This window comes from Cinclus cinclus, chromosome 5 (assembly GCF_963662255.1).
Source record: "Cinclus cinclus chromosome 5, bCinCin1.1, whole genome shotgun sequence".
Taxonomy (NCBI): Eukaryota; Metazoa; Chordata; class Aves; order Passeriformes; family Cinclidae; genus Cinclus; species Cinclus cinclus.
The window spans coordinates 9218478-9239890 of record NC_085050.1 but is presented as its reverse complement, the minus strand read 5'-3'; the positions used below and the strand labels follow the sequence as shown (position 1 = coordinate 9239890).

The following is a 21413-nucleotide window of genomic DNA, read 5'->3' as shown; positions in this document are numbered from 1 at the left end:
CTGCAAAGTTAATCAAAACAAGATGTCTCTGAGCTGTTGAGTACTGCAAGAGATCCTCCAGTGTTCAGCAGCAGGACCACCCAGAAATTTCTTTTAAGATGCAAGCCCAACAGCTGGGAAACCAAGCTTCGGCAAGTTAAACCATTTCTTCTCCTGTGTAACATTATCCCTCCCCAGGACTGCGGTGGATAAATACACTCTCATTCACAAATACAGCTGTACAGTTAAATTTTGCCTTTTCTGATCTCATCTAGAATCCCAGAGAAGTTTTGGCAAGCATGACTACTAGATACAATTAAAAGCTCAACTGTGAGAGTTCTTGGTTAATTGCAAACAGCATAGTGATTGTACAGCATAGCTACCTTCGCAAAGAGTTCAAGTATTCTTGCATATCTTAATAGTACTTAGTATTTGATAGCTGCTGAAAAGACGAGATACTGGAGAAAAACTCTAGTGAATGCATCAAGCTCTTTTTTTAAATAACCAGAGAAAAATCACTTGCAGCAATAGTTGCACTTTATTTTCTCTTTTAGTTTCAATGTGCAGTATTTTCAGCATTTTTTTTAAACATACATCTAAAATTATATGCTTTCCTTTTCCCTTGAGTACAGTTGCATTTCAGGTTGGGGCTCCAAGCTTTTGCTCATCATTGCCCTCAAACTATACCCCACCACAGGGTGGGTTACCTTACCCTTGTCAAGTTTATCCAACTTGATGGTGTGTATACAAACACTGATGGGAATGATAAGCTCACACAAAATGCACATGACAAAAGCAGCACATGCTTCACAAATGCTCTGCAGCATTTATACCCAGTTACCTGAATGCAGCTAAAAACTTGATAAACAGTAGAAGCTCTCCTGGGTATGACTGTGGGATTATCAAGATTTTTAAATGGATACTTAGGTAGCATGCACAAAGAGTTCACCCAAAATCTCTGTATTAGGTTAAATTAACGTAATTATTTTTCCCAAAATCTTGCTACAATGCTTACTCTAGTTTTTACAGCAGCTTGTTTTCACTTTAAAATACTTCTTAAAAACTAGCAAAGTATTTTGCCCTCTTGTAACTTTCATTAATTGTGTCCTTATAACCAAAGCTGTTTTAAAAGAGCAAAGCACCTACCATTGTCACTCAGTTGATTTCAACCTTTAGTAGAAAGTTTAGTTGGGATTGTACATGGAAAAAGTCTGATTTACACAATGAATGTACTCAATTAGTTCCCCTTCTCATCCCATCCCTTTCAACCACCGGGTAAGATCCTGAATGACTGAATTAAATTAAACTGCTTATTGCTATTATTTATTGCTCATTATACCCTAAAATTTCTTTTATTATGGAAGCATAAATGCTCAGCCCTGACAGCTCCACAAAATCTTAAGACAAACCAGGTCTGCTGCTCTTGGAGAACTGTCTTTGCAGTGTTTTTGACACAACCTCCTTATCTGCTATATAGTTAATAGCCACTGAAAAAGGAGAATGGCAAGACAGAATGCTCTTAATGCAAATCTACTAAATACCAACAAATTACTTTTAGCCCAAAAGGTTCCACTTGTTCTCCTTTCATTTAACCTAAATCTGTTCACTCATTACTCAGTGCTTTCAGAATGCTGCTGGTGGTTAAAAAACAAGCAACGTCTAGGTGCTAAGAAGGCATTCCTACCAAAGCAAAAGTAACACACAATCATTTACTGGATGCTTTAGGCAAGAAATGACATCTAAATATACACTTCAGAGAAGATTTAAATAAACTCACATTCAATTGCGACTGGAAAACAACACAAATAGTAAAGAAAATACTTTGAATCCTGCAAATAAGAACTGGTTTACAATCTCTTGCACTCAGCGCCAAGGGAGGGGGCATGCTGAAATGAAACACAAATCAAACTTTGTTTAATGGGCCAGTGGGTAGCTGGTCCAAAAGCTATTTGTAACAAGTTGGCTGGCATACCCTGTACTTAGGGGAGGGCTACCTTACATATTTAGTTACCGAGTTTCTTTGACTACTGAATTGTAACTGAAGTTTTAAATGTTAACCTGTCTCAAGTAAGCTCCCAGTCATGCCATACCTCTCATCTTGTAAGGCTGCAAAGAAGCCACTTGCACTGCAAAGCAGTGTCTGCTTTGTTAAGCCGGGACACCAAATGCATGTCTTAAGACCAAACACACTTCTATCCTGATCTCAATGAAAGAATGAATAGCCTGATTTTCAGAATTAGTTTTCTGTTTATAGCAAGTTAAAAACATTCTGTGAAATAAAATCTTGCATAGACTCAATCTCAAGGGACAAGAAGTATTTTTATTTCCTTTAAATCCAATATCAGATTCCCTTAATGGCCACTGTTCTACTCTTACTGCCTCTATATGGCACACCTCATGGCTCGTGTCACTAAAAGCAGACAGGAGTGATTTTGAGTATGATTTCATTCCAAATGAAATGAGGGTGTGGAAAGAATGTCTAGGAAGACGACAGGAAAGTGTGCTGTAGTGAAATGAGAACTGAAGCACTACTGCAGTGTGCTCCCACACTAGGAAGACCCTTAAGCTACAACTCCTTCAGGTCACAGAGAATTTCCTAAGAGGAGGTGCCCTTCTTTAGACACTTAAGACACATCACAGGAGGTATATATACTACAACAAATCTCCAAGAGAGGTTAAAACAGATGAGGTTATTACTACCAGTGAATCTGTGTGAAGTTAGAACTGGGTGCATCAGCTCTAGAGCTTGTCTTGAAACAGGTAATGCAAATAATTGCTCTAAGGCTGGCAAGAGGCATTTGAGGAATGGGAGTCTGTCACATCTAATGTTTTACACCCAGCTGTATGGACTGCTTAATTCAATGTATTTCTTCACTGGCTTGAAAGATTCTATAGCAAGTCCCAAGCTGGTTTGGAAAGTTTCACAAAGGGTCTAGCTCCTGTGATCCCAAGGTAAAGTAACCAGCTGGTCTGTGTTAATCATGAGGAGCTTAAAGTGATGAAGAATTTAACAGTTTCATAACACAACATATACTGTTACATGGTGAGAATTTGACTAACCTGATGCTTAAAAAATATATTAAAATCTATTTTAAGTTCTGGAAAATAGCTTACAAAAATATCTTCACTTAAACTATATATCATAGAAAAACTGACTGGTGTGTGGGTTTACAGTACAAAATGATTATTGGTGATTACAAAAGGGAACAGTGATCTATACTAGCCCTTAATGTAAACAAAGGGCATTATATCTCACTGCCTGGAATTAGACTTGTATCAGAATTAAGATGATTTCCAATATAACTCAAAAACTTTCAAACAGTATCTACTTTATTAAACCTTTTTTCTGAAATCCTGTTCAGTTTCTTTAAAAATCACCACAGTGCTGTGGCCCAAGGAAGAAGAGTAACCCAACTAAGGACAGAAATAATTGCTCTAGATAATAAGACCTGTAGAGAGCTAAATACAGCAACATCTACAGTTGTTTCTACTGCCCACACTATCAATTTCCTCTACCAGTTTCTAAAAGGAAACGACACCAGCGGACAATTCCTCTGTAATCAATTTGCGGGCAGAAGCAACAATTTTTGGTCTGATTGGAATTAGTTTAAATACATGGGTTTAATAAATACAAATATACACATCTGTATACATTAAATGTTGTCACATGTGTATAATTTCAACATATACATTATATACAGAAATACATACAGTACATGCTCCTCCTGACAACACTATCTCATTTTTCCAAGTGTCACCAAAAGGTGTGATAAGAAAATGAAGCGAAGTTAAACGTAGGATCTGACTGAGAACTATTTCTCTCTAATGAAAGACTTAAACACAACTAAAGACAAATGCTGTGCTAGATTTCCTCATGTAAAGCTTAGGAATCAATGGCATTCCCTGGGTAGTGAGTAAAAGCTAAATCTGACCCTGTGTAGTGTCCTGAAATTCATGGATATTTGTGTTTGTGTCTAAAGTATTATGGATACAACAGGTAATAAAAGAGGTTGTGTAATCTAACACTTTAGCCAGTCCCAAAGTAGACCACAGCAGCCTTCTGATTCTTTACTGCTACCATATATCTGTTTACATGAGAGTGGTCCAGATGACTCCATGGTCTCAGTTAGGAAAGGTCAAATGGTTGTTGACTACTGGGGAACCTGTACCATTTTGTCTCTTAAAATGCTGTGCAGCAAATAAGAGCAGTTTCTTAAGTATCTAAAGTCTGATCCAGAGTGACTACGTCCTCTTTTTTTACCATTACATCTCAAAATAAAGGAATTCAAAAGAAGCTACAGTAAAGTGGATCACAAGAATGCCTCCTTAGTACAGTTACTCAAGACAAATTAATCAACATATTCCAGTTTTAAAGCACTTTAAGAAAAAGTGAGATGCAAAACAAGATGTAATCTGTACAGCAAAATGGATTTACAAAAGGAACATGAATTCAAGCACGAGGAAAAAATGAGGACAGTACAGATGTCAAGACATTCAATAGCATGGCTTTTGTTCATCTCCAATTACAGCACAGCTCATGCACCACACATCTTACAATTTTACATACTGTACATAATATAGAAATATTTAAGTTAAAATTTCTTTCACTGATATACTGTACTCAAATTTGAAATCCTGAGAAGAAAAAAGAAAAATGTGTGGTTACGTATGTGCACTACATCTCTGGTGTCACCAACACATACACCACTGAGTATCAGAAAGTCCAGAGAGAGAAATTACATGCTGGAAGTGTAAAATCATAAAAGCCATTTTCTCTTTTCCTTGTTTGGGAGAGACATTAGGAAACAAATTCTATTCTGTACTACACAACAGTATATACAGGTACATAAAACTATGAAGTTGACTAATGACTGCAGATTGCAATACATCTGTCAGTGTCATACTGGCTGCACCACAGTGGCTTCAGCTGCACACTGGGAAGATGAATACCAGCTACCTTGCATGTGGTACTAGCTCATATTTTACAGCTAGGATGTGTGGCTCCCCAACATCACTTGAAAAACATTGACATACTTCATTCCACTCAGAGGTGCTTGGTGTCAACAACTACACTTGACTTCTCAGGTGATTTCCAGTGCTGCAGAGCACTTGTCTATGCTGGAAGGAAAACTGATAGGTCTGTATTTATCACAAATGCAACCCCAGGTATTTTCTTATCTTGCATTCCTCATAATTCATATTCCAACACTAGTCATGCAGTTCCACTACGCATCAGGACGTTCAACATGCTGTGACCTTATGGACATTTTGCAAACAAGTCAGTAGGCGATGGTACGGGGTTCCTGGAGATGCTACCACCTCAAACACTGACTGGAAGGCTCGGCGATCCAATTCTTCATCGATCTGGTGTCGGTAGAAGTCTATGGCCACCAAACAGAAGATGTTAACATCCACTTGCTCTGATTTTCCCATTCTGCTAATAATATGTGGAAGACTGAAATAGAAGTTAAGGTCATAAAATGACGAACATGGTTCCCCTTTTGGCTTAGCAGTTTAAACACTGTTCTCCATTAAAACAGTTTATTCTTATGTACACCAATGACATTAAAGTGCAAAATACTGTCATTTGGCAATTAACTGCTACTACATAAATCCTATTTCTTCATTAACATCAAACAACTTCTTATCCTCAGAAATTAATTTCAAGTTAGCAGTAGTTTTCTTTATCCATTGGAGCAAACAATGCAATCAGCAACTGCTGAGAGCCAAAGAGCACTGCTGTGATTGAGAGTCATTAGGACGTTTCAAACATGGACAAATGGCCACTTTTTTGTCTGGTCACAAAATGCACCAGTTATTTTTCTGTTTCTTTCAGGGGTTTGTTTGTTTTTAAATAAACCCAGCACTAATACCATATACATAGATGTATATGTATGTATATATACACACACATATCTTTTGTCTGTTCCAATTTATTTGGCCGATTCCACTGCCAAAGCTCACTGTTACTGCAGTACAGAGCCAGGGGAATAACTGAAAAATACAGTTTGTATGCAGAGGATAATTCTCTTGATTTTGAGTTTGTTGGCTTCTTTTAATATACTTTATCTTGCAGAAGCAATACAGAGTAAAGCTTTTAAAGGTCACAGCAATAATATCTTGGTGAAGCTTTTAAAAAGTCCTTCAAAGTAAGGATTTTCCCAATCATCTTGCATGGTCAAAAGGAACTGACATTAAAGCACTAGTTTTAGGTAACTTTGTTCTCATAATCTGTTTAGATGTTCTCTTTTTTCCCCACAAACCCGAGGTTCCACCAGCACAAAGCAATATACACCATTACTATGTGCAGTAAAACTGCCTTTTTTGTGTCTTGTACTCTTACTCTTCCAAGGCTTTACACTATAATTACCCAGAAATGGCACACATTCAATCTTTTTAGGATACATTGCTGAAATCCATTGACTGGTGGAAGCACTGACAAAGAAACAGGAAAGACTCCACATTGCCATTGCCACAGGTGTTCTTTGTGTGAAATTAGAGAGAGAGAGCATCACCCAGTCACGGACCATCGAGGATTGTCCAGTGCTATGCAGTGTCTGGAACACCTGCGAAGTATTGTACACAGGAATAAAGATGGGGTGGATGGATATGGGAAAAAGTTCAGTTTCTCTTGTAAAGGTTCTCTCTGGCTACAAAGCTCTGAGGGTCACAAACTGGACTCCTGGAGATACCTCTGAGTATAATGAATTAGTGAACTGGACAGTGAATGACAAATGTGCCAGACTGAAGTAATCTTATAGAAACATACAACTTGTGTGGTGTCTCTGTTTTTAACAGATCGTATGTGCTGTGCACATGCACTCTCCAGTGACGTACAAATCCAGTAGGTGCTGAAGAGCCAAAAGCCCAGCTGAGGCCACAGGGGCTTGCCTGCTGGGCTCACAAGGTGATGGCTCACTCAGATCTAGAATCAGAGCACCAGGATCACAACCACTAATTTTCTCTTTATTTTCTCGTTATCAGTGACTGAACTGTCCCACTGTAAGCTTTGGCCTCTATGTGACATGGCAATTCTAGTCCTCAATGCTGCCTGGAAGCCAAAGCAGGACAGCTCAATCACTGTGACTGGTTTGTTAGATCTAATTAACAGGAGTGGTACACGGCCCTTCAGCTGAGCTGTCAATTACTTAGAAATCTCCTGAAACATTTAAGAAAAATAAATGTATCAACACTACCTTATAAACTACTGTTGCCATGAACTGTGGGTATGGCTGCTGATTGGACAGAAATTCTCCAATGACTTTGTTCATTACATCTTGTGGGGGGAAGAAATCATCAAGGAACTGTGGAAGAATCCGAGCCACTACTCGAGCTTCAAAAGGAAATCCCTTCCTAATTCTGAAAATAATAAAAAATTAAATACTTTATGATTGAATTCCAATACATGTCTTGTTCTTTTCCAATTTAATTGGCAATGGAAAGAACATTTTACTTTCATCTGAGTAGGCAAGTTCTCAGCACTGATGAATCCAAATCTTCATGTAATCTTAATAACAGACTACCAAAAGAGGTCTATCAAAGCTGTCAGAAGCCATGTCCTTACCCCACACACTCCCCTTCTCTTTTTAAATAGTCACATTTTTTGAAGGTCTGGAATTACATCAGAGATGAGACTTACAAGCAGGAATGCTGAAAAAACTAAACAAGAACAAAAAAGAAAAGGGAGATCACTTCTCCTAGCTATCAGAGAAAAGACCATTTATAAGCAGAACACTAGTTTTCATTCATAACATCTTGACATTTTTTATTCAAGATCAGAATGACCAGCATATCAAACTAGAAAAGCAAGTTGCATTGCTGTGTAAAGTGGGGAAAAGACACTCCAACCTACAATTTTGTTTTAAGTAATTGGAAAGTCTTTCTAGTAAAGGCTGCATCTATTGATGTGTCAAGATCAAGTTACCATCATGTGCTTCTTCCCTGCAAAAGTTATTTTTTTGCTTGTAGTAGTCACATTTGTTTTGCCAGCTCTTCAGAGTGATACATTCAAAAACACTCAACATTGCTCTAGTTCTGTTCTCACCAAGTACAGAAGTGAAACCCTCCTCCAGTTTTATGGAAAAACCACTGAACACTTTAAAAAATGTAAACCATTACCCACAAACTACTACACAAAACTCTAACATGGTATACTCACTTAAGACAGCTTGAGACTGTCACATCAAAACAGGGGTTTGAAATGTTCCCATTAATGAGTTCCATGTGAATGCAGAAGTTTTACTGTATCCTTCCACTGCAATTACTTAACAGTCCCACAAAAAGCAACTCTTGTGAGGGGGGAAGGGGAGGGGGGAAAGCTTTAAACTCTTAGGGTGGTTTGAAAGATTATTTCCCGTAAACTGGACTTGCATCCTTGATTATGCAGAAGACATCCTGAAAAGTGCTTAAGAGTTTGACCTGAAGGGAGCTGGAAATACATTTATGGAGTATTATGGTTTGTGCAACACATAATATCAGTTAGGACATGTCTGGTTTTCATTTACATTCCTGCACATTTGTGCTGCCTTCAGCAATTTCACCAGTTTTACTGAGTATACCAGGAGTGCAACTTTTATGCAATAGTAAGTAGAGAAACATCATTAATTACCTGTAAGTACTGCCAAATAGAGAAGTGACCACACAGTGACAAACACAATCATTTCCCTCCCAGAGCCCTATTTACAAATTTTGTCCTCTTACCTATCAAAAAGGACAGATACTCGTTCCATAGCAACAATCACAGATTCACTGTCAGGAGCACCAGGATTTGCATCTGGGATACGGCTGGGGCTGATCTTTTCCTTTCCTAAATCAAAATAATTTGTTAAAAGCTCACTGTGGATGTTAAAATACACTTCTTTTACTCTTGGTAACAAAAATGTTAGTAAGCTAGTCTCCCAGCACATTAGAAGTATAAAAAAGTGAATACCTGTATACATGCAAGTCAGCATTAATCCCAGGGCTGCCATTGCTCTGTGGGGACTCTGCACATTCACCCTGTCAACACTCAGTTTAACCAGTGACTCACTGTCCAGCCTGGAAAGCTGCTCTGAAAGGAGGAGTCGTTCCAATCCTCTCAGGACACAGTGATAAATAATAGATGGTGTTGATTCATCACTTCCAGACACCATGACTCCACACATCTGAAATAAAGCAAAAAAGCCAGCTACTTGGTTTTGAGGTGTATTTCGGTCATCCTCTAGTACCACAACAAAATGGTACGGAACCACATCAGGTATTAACAAAAACCAATGAAACTAAACCCAATAACACACCTACACCCGAGTATCCAAGTTAAGTGTTAAAGGCAGCTATGTGGTGATCTCAGGTTACACAACCACCCCTGACTGGAGGCATCACAACATACCTGTATAATTCCTGCAGAGAATTCAGGCCCTACATCAAGTGGGTAATTCTCGATCAAATAGAAAGCAGCTGCACACATTACCAAAATGTGTTCTTGGTTATGGATATTCACACAACTGCAAATGAGCATAAACACCAGTGTTCACACTGAAGTTGTTTAGAACACAAAGAGAGACACTATAAGCAATTTCTAGAAATACAAAGTATTTTTGAACCTGAAACATAAGCTGTTTTTAAAATCACAGAAAGTATTGCTGAGATGCCATAAGAGAACATTATCATGAAAATGATAGAAAAGTGAGGTTTAAGTAACACAGTTTACCAAAGACAGAGAAGCCTGTACTATCAAACAGTTTTTTCACCCTCAAATGTCATTCCACTCTGTAATTAAACCTAAAATTGGGTGATATATTCAATGAAAATGCCAAAACTTGCTTGATCCAACAGCCTGCTCTAAAATGTACTGGCAGCTGCCAACAACAGAGAGCCCTTTTGTTCACACAGAAACATGCAACAGTTTGGAGCCAGGGGAAAAGGGAGAAGACTCTTACTGTGCTACTCCTCTCAAATTGGAGAGGAGATACTCGCTGATAATTGGAATGAGCTGCTTTGCTGTCTCATCGAGCAAGTCACACTCAAGGATATAGAGAATTCCATGCAGAGCTCCAATCCGACTTGGCATATGGGTGCTTCTTAGGGTTGATTCCAGCAGTCGACTTACTGGTTCAGCCACAGCTTTATCCTAATTCATCCAACAAGAGTATTCATTAGAAGTCAACACTGGTTTAAATACTGGCAAGTCTTGTCATTCAGAAATACTTGGAACAAATTAAAGAGCAGAAAATAGGGAATGAACCAGAGCCTGTCTTAAACTACTCTGAATAAATGTCACAAGACTAATACAGTCAGACAAGAGATGAGCTGCAGATTAACTAGAAAATTGATGCTACTTTGTTTTATTTGTACAAAGTTATGTCACGATTTAAAACAACAAAAAAAAACCCAACCAAACAAGGTAACGATTAGTTCAGTGAATAGCATGTGCTATTAAGAATACAGGACTTGAATGACTGAAATTTTCTGGCCTTCCAGCTAAGAATAAGGGATGCTTCCATCTGAAGCAGACTGACACCAGACAACTATACTCTGCCATTTACTGTCGACTCAACTCATAGCACATAATTCCATTTGTTTGTTCTCTGAGACCACTGGTACTCAGACCCACACATCTTTTCCTCCACCAATCCTGTGATCTGGATGAGGGAATCAAGTGTACTCTCAGTTGGGAAGGAGTGTTGATCTGCTGGAGGTGAGGAAGACTCTGCAGAGCAATCAGGACAGGCTGGATCAGTCATCCAAGGTCAGTGATCTGATTCAACAAGGCCAAGTGCTGGGTCCTGCCCCTGGGTCACAACAGCCCCTGCAGTGCCACAGGCTGGGGCAGAGTGGCTGGAAAGGGCCCAGTGGAAAAGGCTCTGGGGTGTTGGTTGAGAGTGACTGAACATGAGCCAGGTGTGCCCATGTGGCCAAGAAAGCAAATGGCACCTGGCCTGGATCAACAGTAGTGTGGCCAGGGCAGTCACTGTCACCCTTCATAGAATCATTAAGGTTGGAAAAGACCTCTAAGATCATGGAGTCCAGCCTTTGACTGAGCACCACCATCAAATAAACCACAGCACTGAGTGCCATGTCCAGTCGTATGCTGAGCACCTCCAGGGATGGTGACTCTACCACTTCCCTGGGCAGCTTGTTCTAATGCTTAACCACCCTTTCATTAGGAAGAAATTCTTCCTAATAGCCAACCCAAACCTCCTGTGGCACAACCTGAAGCCATTTCCTCTTGTCTTGTCACCTGAGAAAAGAGACTGCCATAATATCTCAAGAAGCTGTAGAAAGTCATAAGGTCCCCCCTGGGCCCCCTTAGGCTTCATCCTTAGGGAAATGGTTTGCTTTGGTCAACGTTTAGACTCAATGATGTTAAGGGTCTTTTCCAACAGAAATGATTCCACAATTTTATATTCAGCATTCACAGGTCAAGCTGGTATCAGATATTTCACTCCCTGTTATCAAATACCACAACTTACTGGAATACACAAAATCCATTCTGAATTTTAGTTTTGGACAGTCTTTTCCTTACTATCTAAGTAATCAGTAGAAATCACTTGCTTTACCTTGCCCCTTTACTCATGAAGTATCTAAGATACAGGCCAGTTTGAGACAATGTCTGCTCTCCAGTTGCTCTTTTTAAGCAGATTTTCTATATAACTAAGCATAGAACAACAAGCAACCCTTGATGGAATCAAATTCTTGTTTTTTGAAGTCCCACCAAGCTGTTATATTCAGCTGTTTGCTTGTGAGAAGGTATTATTAGCTCACTGAGTAGGAAATGACAGCCTAGTCAGAATAAGCTGATCTCTAAAACTGTTTCTGTATGTTTGCCATCACCTTCCCAGCCTTCCCTTGCACAGTTGCTGCTGCAGTAGCTACTGAAAGCCCCAACCCAAAAGCCTTTCAGAATTTCTAGAAGTGTTAACTCCTTCCAAAATGATCTGTATTTTTTTTTCCTAAATAATTCCACTCTGAAATGTATACTGGAAAGTACTTCTGGTCTACACATTTCAAGACAGAATGATGCAATGGAGGGAAGAGTGAGGGAAAGAAAAGGAATACCTGACTATCTGGGGCTATATATCCATCACATACACTGTCCCAGCCTCCCATGAGATTACAGCCATTCACCAGTAATACAAATCTAGCAAAAGCTGTTCCACAAGTCCTCATTTCTGGCCTGAAATGTAACAAATGAGGAGTCCAGGGCAAAGGGGACACTGAATTGAATAAGACAAACCACAAAGCACATTAAATTATGTGCTTTTATTATATATATTTTAAAAAATCAAACCAAACAACTTTTCTGTTTAAATACAGGGCAACTGGAGATGTTTGCAAACTGTGAAGGCCCAGCATACATATCCTTTTCTTAGAGCCAGGCAGATCAGCTAATGGATTTTCTTAGAGATAAACCACTCTTACCAAGTACACCAGGTTTTGCAGCAGAAGCTGAGTTAACCTAAACACTCATGAATTTGCAATAAACTTCCTGAGAATTTCTTACCATTCCAAGAACAGCAGCAGCCTTACAAGTAGCTGGTATCAAATACTGTACAAGAATCTCATCTTCTGAGGGATGCACCTTTCGCAACTCTGTCAGTGTTGTGTACATCATCTCAAACTGATTCCTTTCTGTAAATAAGTCTGACACTGCCAAAAGCTGTATGGAAATTAAAATTGAATATAAAAAAATCCCATTAGCAGACAGCCAAAAATTGACTCTCCCTTCTGTTATAATTGTGAGCAAAAGATTCCTCAACTGATCTATTAAATGTGTAAACGTTTACTCAAGTGTCTGAAATAGCTATTAACCCTTGCTGTCCAGAATTAATTCCACCATTCATCTCTGATAATAATCACCTCCAAGAGGCCCTTTTAACCAAAAGGTTTACAAAATCAAAGCCACTACAGTAAGAAACATGAACAAACACTGCTATTTACCAATGTACTAAGACATCCCAAAACACACAACACATACTTCTCTCGCAAGGACAGTTTCATTTTAAGTCATAAGAATGTGACAGTGAATAATGGCTGTCATGACACATTCCACGCCTATGTTCTTTAGTTTTGCTTCTACACTTAATAATCAACTTAATTCTCAAATACATTGCTGTTCCATCTTCATTTTCTTACAAAGGGATAGGATAAGCAAATCTTGCTTTAGCAAGCAGTCAAGTAAAATATGAACTGACATTAAGTAACAATAAAGTATTTGTAATGTAGCAGCAGAATATGCAATCCAGATGCTTATATAGCTTAAACCAGTAAAATGACGTAGTTGCATAAGTTATGTTTCTGTAGTGCCCACAGAACAGCACTGCCAAGAAAAGTCTGTGAGTTCCATATATTAAAAGATGCTTTATAAATGCTGCTTAGCTCTGCACACTTGGTAACATATCCTCATTTATGACTCTGAATAATAATTCAGACTTACTGATCGCACCACTTCACTGATCAAAATGACTGGGGTTCTCTTGCTGGGGTTGGATGGTAATATCCACTGACTGTAAAGTTCAAGCAAGAACTGAGAACAAGAATGAATATCTACACCAGCCCGGTGTTTCCTGCATGGAACAATAAAGAAGTATTAAAAGAACTATTCTTAAGCCCTGCTAAAAAGCTTGCTTTGAAATAACACAGTTATTTACCAGCATCCAATTTATAAACCCATCTTACTGAACTCAACATAAATAAATTAAACCTTACTATGACTCAAGAGAAGAGACAAAAAAATAAGATACCTGGTGTTGATAGGAGAGGTTGGTGGTGAGGAAGGAGCGGGTACATCGTTCTCATCTTCTTCATCCTCACCCCACTCTTCTTCTCTCAAGGGAGTGATATTATTTCCTAACCATATGGAGTGTATAGAGACCTTGCAATATACACAAAAGACAAAAACAAATAGCAGAGAAGTGCATTTAACACCCCAACAGTCAGCCTAGAAAAATCTTAGAAGCCAAATGTATTTTCTATTTAAATGACAGGCAACAGAGTCTTCTGGCTGAGGAGACACCCAGTTATGACCAACCCTGCATCACTCAGAGCTTTTAGTTTCTATTTGATGTCATGTAATGCTTCTTAACTAATTTTTCAGAACTGGCAGAAATGTAATAAAAGATAAGATTTTGAGCTTTTAACAAACCTGTCCCAGTTTATAATCCATATCTCCTATTTCTCGTTCAGTATTGATCTGCAGTAAGAGTTTTTCATGGCTGATAAGAGCACCTGTAATGAAACACAAGATTATTTTTTTTAAGTGTATAATAAAACACAGGTGAAAATGGCTTCATTTCCTGCAAACTGGATTTCCAATTTTTTGAGAGTACCTTCTCCACCGTTTAAATGTGAAAGAAATTCACTCTCCCCTTCTCCCCCACAATCACCTACCTGTAGTAGCAGGAGAAAGTGATGGAACAGGGTCCCAAGCTTGGTGTAAGTGATGAGTAGCAATATTATCTCTCTTAGACACCATTGCCTGAATTTCCTGTTCAACAATTCCCCTGATAACACTTAGCTTCCTCCCAAACCTAAAAGCCCAAGAGAAATCAATTTTAGTAGACTTTAACAGTTTTGTGCAAGTCTAGCTTACTCTGAAATGTTGTGTCTATGCGTATTTTCAATATCAGGGAAATGAAAATGTTGAAAAATATGTTCTGCACATTGTTTACTAGATTTTATTAAGTTGTTATCTTTTTCAGATAATCTTTTAAGCCAGCAGTTCACATTGCTAAATCCATGCAACTTCCATGTAAATAGATCCATCCATATATACTCTTATTTAGAAAACACAATCTACATATATTTTTGCTACAAATAGACTAAGCAACTGTCATTAGGTGTAAACCACAAGTTTGATGCATTTGAAAACAAGTGAAAACAAATACCTTGTGTCCAGAGCTTTTAAAGCTTTGTTGCGGGGCTGCTGCTCCAAACAGCTAACTGCTGGGTTGCCTGCAACAGGTATGGTCATTGCACTCAGCACCAGGGAAGTTATGGCCTGTACTGCAAGAACATTGATTTGGGTCCTCTCTGTGTCTTCCTGTAAAATGAACTCACTGTAATTTGAATTGTTAAAAAAAAAAAAAATCCAAAAAGCTCTGAGTATCAGTTTGTCAGGTTTCACTAAATTATCATTAATAAGCCTGACACCTACTCTTCTTCCCATCCAGAAATCTATGTGACATAAACAATGCACATAAAGCACTGACTGCAGAAGCAACACATCCTTCCTTCTCGTAAGTCACTCTGCATGCATCCTTTCTTGTCCCAATAGCCTTAAAACCCCAAGATGTCCATTTTGGAACTTTGTTTAAAAGTGTTTAGCTTCTTTCTTTGCAGCTACCCATTAGTTACTTGTTGAAACAGAGCATCAGACCACAAAAGTGTCTGATACTTTTCAGAAGATGTAAAATGGTAAACAATGTTCAACTTGCAAAATAATTTTATTTTTCTTTCAGAAAATATTAACACACTGAAATTTAGAACAGCGATTAAAGTATTTGCAATTTTGAACACACTGGCCTACTTGGAAAGCAAGGGAGCAATATTATGCTTGTTCCACACATACTCTCTACATGACAAATAAGGAACAACCAGTACCTAGATTGCCCTAAGCCTGACCCAACGTGCCACTATGCAGAAAACAGTTAAGCCAAGGTGCCCAAGCCTGTATAACTAACAGAAAATGCTAACTCAGGGAAGAGGGGTGATGATTCCTGATTCCTTTTTGAAATCTGATACCTATGAAGCAAGGGAAGCAAACCTCTTTGTCAGCTCAGGATCCATAGTTTGTACTCTGACTTCTTCAAACTGCTTTAGTCTCTGCACCTACCATCAGGACCATGAACAAGCTAAGGAAAATAACCTTTCAAAGAACTAGAACCTAGTAAAATCAGTTTGCTAGCAGGTTAAGATAGCTGAAGTGGGAAAATCCCTTTCATGATAGCCAAGTTCACTCTCACCTTGAGTTTTCACAGAATCATCAAGGTTGGAAGAGACCTTCAGGGACCATCCAGTACAACCATTAATGCAGCACCACCATAATCACCCCCAGACCACATCCCTAAGTGCCCCATCCAGACCTCTACTGAACACTTTCAAAAACAGTGACTTCACCACCTCCCTGGGAAACTAATTCCAATGGCTACCACCTCTTTCAGTGAAAATTGTTTTCTTAATATCCAATCTGAACCTCCCCTGGGGCAGCTTAAGGAGTTCACTTGAGAGATGGCAGACAAGACTGATCCCCACCTGGCTACACCCTCCTTTCAGGTAGTTGTGGAGAGTGATGAGGAGTGATGAGACCTCTCCCTGAGCTTTCTCTTCCTGAGACTAAACACTCTGAGCTCCCTCAGCCCCAGGCCCAGTTTTATTGCTGTTCTTTGGACAGAAACATTTGGTTAGGAATTGGTATATAAAGAAATATATTTTGGTATACAAATTGGACACAAATTCTGCTATAAATTTCTTCAGCTCAGATCCCCAAATGCTCTCCACTGAATTTTGAACATCTACCTAAGCTAGTAGCCCAGATCTTTAACATACAGCCTACAAGTAGGAGCAGGACACATGAACATACATCTTCAGGTCACTTAATTTCCAGTCAAGAGTCTTACAAAAAACAAACAAACAAACCAAAAAAAAAAAAAACAAACCCAAAACCCAAAAAAAAAAAAACCACCTGTGTTGGGTGATGTACTAATAAAGAGTTGAAACAGCTTCATTAATTTTTTTCTCACTATTTTCATGCCTGCAAGAGGCTTTTAGTCAGAACATGGATGTGTCTGAACTCACCAGGGTATGAGAAAAAGGAAATACAAAACAGAAAAAATTCCTTAGTGTTATTCGCTTCTTTTCTGCTTTACAGTTTTATTAATAGAAACACTTTTATTGGTTTGAGTAAAATTTCATGTAAAAAATACAATGAATGACATTACCTCTTGCTGGTTCTCCTCTTGGTCCATTACAATGGGCTGAGTTACGAGCACACCAAGCAAAGTAGCCCAAGTCTCTTCAAACTGAGTACGGCTGATCCATCCTATGGAAACACCCATAGATAGCCACTTATGTCTCAATACAAAGCTAAACAAGGAACAGAATTAAAAAAGGTACATTGTTGCCACAGATTTGGTTTCATACCATTTCCTATTAGTTTTGGAGTTTTTTGTAATGGAACAGGCTTCCCAGGGAAGTGGTCACAGCACCAAGTCTGACAGATTTTAGTAAGTGTTCGGACAAGACTTTCAGGCCCATGGTGTGACTCTTGGGGATGGTGCTGTGCAGGGCCAGGAGCTGGGACTCAATGATCCTTGTGGGTTCCTTACAAAATTCAGCTTATTATGTGATTCTGTGATCTACTTGGTGTGGATGGGAGTGGCAGAGAAGAAGACTGCAGCTTCTCTCCTTCAGCTCCAAGAAGGTGAAGAGAACTGGAAACACTGTGCTAAATACACTCATAGAATGGTTTGGGTTGGAAGGATTCTTTCAAGATCTTCTAGTCCAACCCAAATGTCTGATGCCTGACCTCAAGGCAGGTTACACAGGGATCTTATCACAAGACTTCATACTACGCGCTAATAGAAAAGTGTGGGGGGAAGCAAATTATTCTCAAACATGCTGGCAAAAGCATATGCTCCAGAAAACAAGTGGTCATTCTGCAAGAGCACACTGAAATCTCCCTGAGATGGAATAACTTCCATAATTTATTCTCTTCATTGAAGAAAATGTAAGAATTACTGCGGCACAATTACTAACCTGCTGTTAAATATTATCTGTCTTCCACATAAGCAACAAAAGTAAGCAAACAGTTTTAGATACAGTCATTCAGTAATTCCAAAACACAGGTAAATGCCCAGTAAGAGCCAAGTGTATTAACTGAACTTTCTACATACCAAGTGTATTAATGCGATAGATGAACTCCTTAAAGATTTCCTTTTCTTGCAGAAATTCTACTGGGATTTCAGGAAAAACTGTGCCGAAGTCACCTAAAGGCTTTGGTGACCAGCCTAATTTCCAGACCTTAAGAAATATGAAAGTTTAATTATCCAAACCAGGTACAGTATTTATATTACAGATATTTATATTACCAGATACAGTATTTATATTACAGCTCTAAATATACAGGCAGCATTCAAAGGCAACAAGACATCAGTAAATAAAAGTAGTTCTCCAAATAGAAAAATACTCAAAGGAAGATGGAACAGCTAATAAAACTTATATACAATGTATACCATATTTCTTATTTTAGGACGTTTTCCATCATACTTCCCACTGTAAATTAATTATCCTGTTTTATGATCCAAGTTTAGATATAGAAGCAAGCTCCTGCCACATATTTCAATTTAGATTGTGCAGAACTGATGCTGAAACAGAATTCAAGGAAGACAGTTCACATACTATTGATGCCTGAAAAAGCACACTGATACACCAGAGAGGGGGCAAAAAAGCTTCAACAAAAAAATTCTTGTTTCGACATCCCCTCAAAAACAGAGCAGTGAGGAACAGAGAAATGGCCTTGCACATGTTAGTCAGGGTTCAAAAAGAACAACTGATGGATCAAACCAGCTTAAGGTTGAAGTCCTACTGTCACAGAACTTAAGATGCAGCACCATGTTTGGTTTTCAAAGTTTTTTTCAATAACTTTTAAAGTCCTGAAAGCAAAGCATAATAAACATACCAAAGGAGGTACTCTGGTGTAGCTATTCACTAAAGGCAGCCTTGCTAAACTGATGATGATGTTCTTGAGGACAGGAGTGAGAAATGCAGGGATGCTGCTGTTCCTTTTGTGCCCCAGTGACAAGACAGTCTGTAGGCATTCTACCATCTCAGCTATCATTTCACATGCTGCAATAATGTCCTTTGTTTCTTTGTTGAGAGAGAAAGAAATTTGGTTTTATGAATCCACTCAAAGACAAATAATTTAAAAAGACAGAAACACAAAGAATTCTTAACAAAAGAGTATGCTAATTAAAACAGACAAAAATCACAATAAGGACACATACAAAGAAATTTTTAAAATTTTAAATCCCACACTTAAAAAAGCTCAGTCTGTAGCATGCTGCACAGCTAACAGAATCCCCCAAAAGAAAAATCTGCATTAATGTGTAACTTTCAAGAAAAAACAACTATATCTGTCAAAAATATGGCAACCTGTATTTAATAGACACTTGCCAAATACAAATAAGGTATCAGATGAATTTTCATTGTTAAAAATAATAGAAATGGAAAGGGTACCTAAAAATATTTCTTCAAATAAAGTATAGGGCAGAAGCAACATTCACTTACTCAGTACATTTGAATCAATTTCCCCCTCACTTAAAGGTTTTGAAGTATTCTTTCTTTCAGGACTCAGAAGTTGATTACCAGGTTCCACAGCAACTGAATTGGAGAAAAATACTTGAATGATACAGCTATTAAAAATTTCATATTTCATTTTTTAATCAACAGCTCAAAGTAGTCAAATGTTTGACGTATCCAAGGCATTTGCCACGTTCGAAAGTAAACAGTAAATTTTAAACAGAAAATTAAAGTAGTAAAAACTAAATTTGTCAAATAAATAATTAATAAGGACTCAAAGGAAATATTCCAAACACGCAGCATTTGATCAATCATGACTGGCAATCTATTAACCAAATTTTTCTCCCAGTTTATCAAACTGCACTCACCTGCTTCTATGATAAATCTAATGCAGTTAATTAAGGAGCAAGCATATGTCACATGAGCTGCAGAAGACAGCAAATTCCAGAGACTGGGCTGCTGTAGTGTCAGACAGCAACAATCCAGACCTGCTTGAAGATCCACACTTAATGGAATCTGGTCATGCACTAAATGCCATGATAGTGCCTGTACAAAAAGAGAAGTTTCCCATTACTAGCAAATTCTCACAACAGAACAACTTCTAACCAAGGCTGATTCTGTTTTAACTCAGTAAAATGTAAAGGTTTAGTAGCAAATAGTATTTTTTTTTTTCCCTGAGAGAAGACTATCTATGTTAAGTACAAGAAAATTATGACATTTATATACTGTTTATTTGGTCTCCCAAAAATCAGTGCAGGACCCGGTCTCCCAAATGTCAGCACCATTACATCAATCAACCTCTTCTTCTATAAAGATGTCCTTGTCCCACAACCCAAATATGATTTACTAGCACAAATCAAACACAGAAAAACACTGAAGAGATTTCCACAGCTAAGACAAAAGAATTACCCAATTAAAAATTACTCAGTAGTGATCAGTTGAAGAGAGTTGCTCCCTCTCCCAACATTTCATCACATGTTTAATTATGGTGTAGTTTCTTACCTCTACTGACATCACTACGAATTTCAGGATATCATCCTCTTTGTCAGGAGGAACACGGAGGCCAGCTGGTAGTTTTGAGAGTAACAACAAATACTGAGCCAGTGCCCGACAAAGTGTCATCATAGACTGATACATCACCTCATCTCCTATAAAATAAGACTGGATGAAATCTAGCAGTTTGAATTTTTTTCCATTCAATAAATGTTTTTCAGAACTATTTCATAAGTACTTTTGATCTTGATTTTTTTAAAATAGTAAGTTCATGTATTCACAACACATCTGTAAAGTATCTTTGCAGAGGAGAGAATAAACTTTAAAAGACCATTATTTCTATTACCAAAGATATCGCTTAGTTTTTTCCAGTAGGCTGAGGGCTCAGCTGGCAATAGTGGCTGAAAAACCTGGTGGTTGGCTGGAAGGTTTTGTACAGCAGAAGACACATGATCCAGAGTTACCCTCCGAGCTGTTTCAAAGAGACTGCTCTTCTGCTCCCTTGAGATCTCATTCATGCCAAGGCTTAAACAAGGTGCTAACAAGCTTAGGTTGAATTCCTGAAATCAAACAGGAAATGAAAAGAAATTGCTTTTAAAGTGAAACTAAGTATCTGGTAGTATTATTCTAACATACTAATGTGGTGATAAATTTACAGTTCATTGATTAACTAACTTCTTATTAGCACCTCTGCTGTGGTATAACAATATGGTTTAGCCTACATTGGTTCCAAATTTAAATTCCAAACAGTGCCATATTGGAAAGAAAAAAACAATATGCTTATTCCAAATTTTCAGGACAATGTGTGAATGAAGCTTAAGGATGACATATACAAGGAATATTCAAGTAGTAAGTTTTCAAACAAGTCAATCTTTTTAGAAACAGCTTCCCTACTATTATTTCTGCATACCAGCAGCAAATATCATGGTGAGAATTTGAACAAAGGACATTCTCAGATACAAGTTGTCCTTTATGCTGGATTTACTGTCTGTGGCCTGTTACAGGCTTACTGCAAGTCATCCAGCACAGACATTGAAGAGTTACAGAAACAGTTGGCCTTGGAAGAGACTGTACAGCAAAACAAGATTATGTAACATGGTAAAAATGGATTAATCTGACTGCAATACATAAATAAACGTTTGCTTCCACTCTATCTGCTCAACCTG

The 21413-nt window shown here is 38.2% G+C and overlaps 1 protein-coding gene across 1 annotated transcript in view; it reads right to left on the bottom strand.

Moving 5' to 3' along the window:
• Positions 1-548: 548 nt before the first annotated feature.
• The window catches only part of HTT (huntingtin), an 80757-nt gene continuing 59892 nt past the window's right edge, over positions 549-21413 (bottom strand). Inside the window, exons 48-67 of the mRNA XM_062492651.1 lie at positions 20594-20807; positions 20257-20402; positions 19623-19800; positions 19243-19335; positions 18635-18822; positions 17850-17976; positions 16896-16996; positions 14844-14998; positions 14347-14486; positions 14102-14184; positions 13701-13831; positions 13394-13523; positions 12461-12616; positions 9897-10087; positions 9347-9461; positions 8909-9122; positions 8680-8785; positions 7176-7338; positions 6385-6545; positions 549-5434 (exon numbers count right to left, since the gene is read on the bottom strand). Of these exons, the coding sequence (XP_062348635.1) occupies positions 5221-5434; positions 6385-6545; positions 7176-7338; positions 8680-8785; positions 8909-9122; positions 9347-9461; positions 9897-10087; positions 12461-12616; positions 13394-13523; positions 13701-13831; positions 14102-14184; positions 14347-14486; positions 14844-14998; positions 16896-16996; positions 17850-17976; positions 18635-18822; positions 19243-19335; positions 19623-19800; positions 20257-20402; positions 20594-20807 (3006 nt within the window). The 3' untranslated portion in view covers positions 549-5220. The remainder of the gene's footprint in view (positions 5435-6384; positions 6546-7175; positions 7339-8679; positions 8786-8908; positions 9123-9346; positions 9462-9896; positions 10088-12460; positions 12617-13393; positions 13524-13700; positions 13832-14101; positions 14185-14346; positions 14487-14843; positions 14999-16895; positions 16997-17849; positions 17977-18634; positions 18823-19242; positions 19336-19622; positions 19801-20256; positions 20403-20593; positions 20808-21413) is intronic.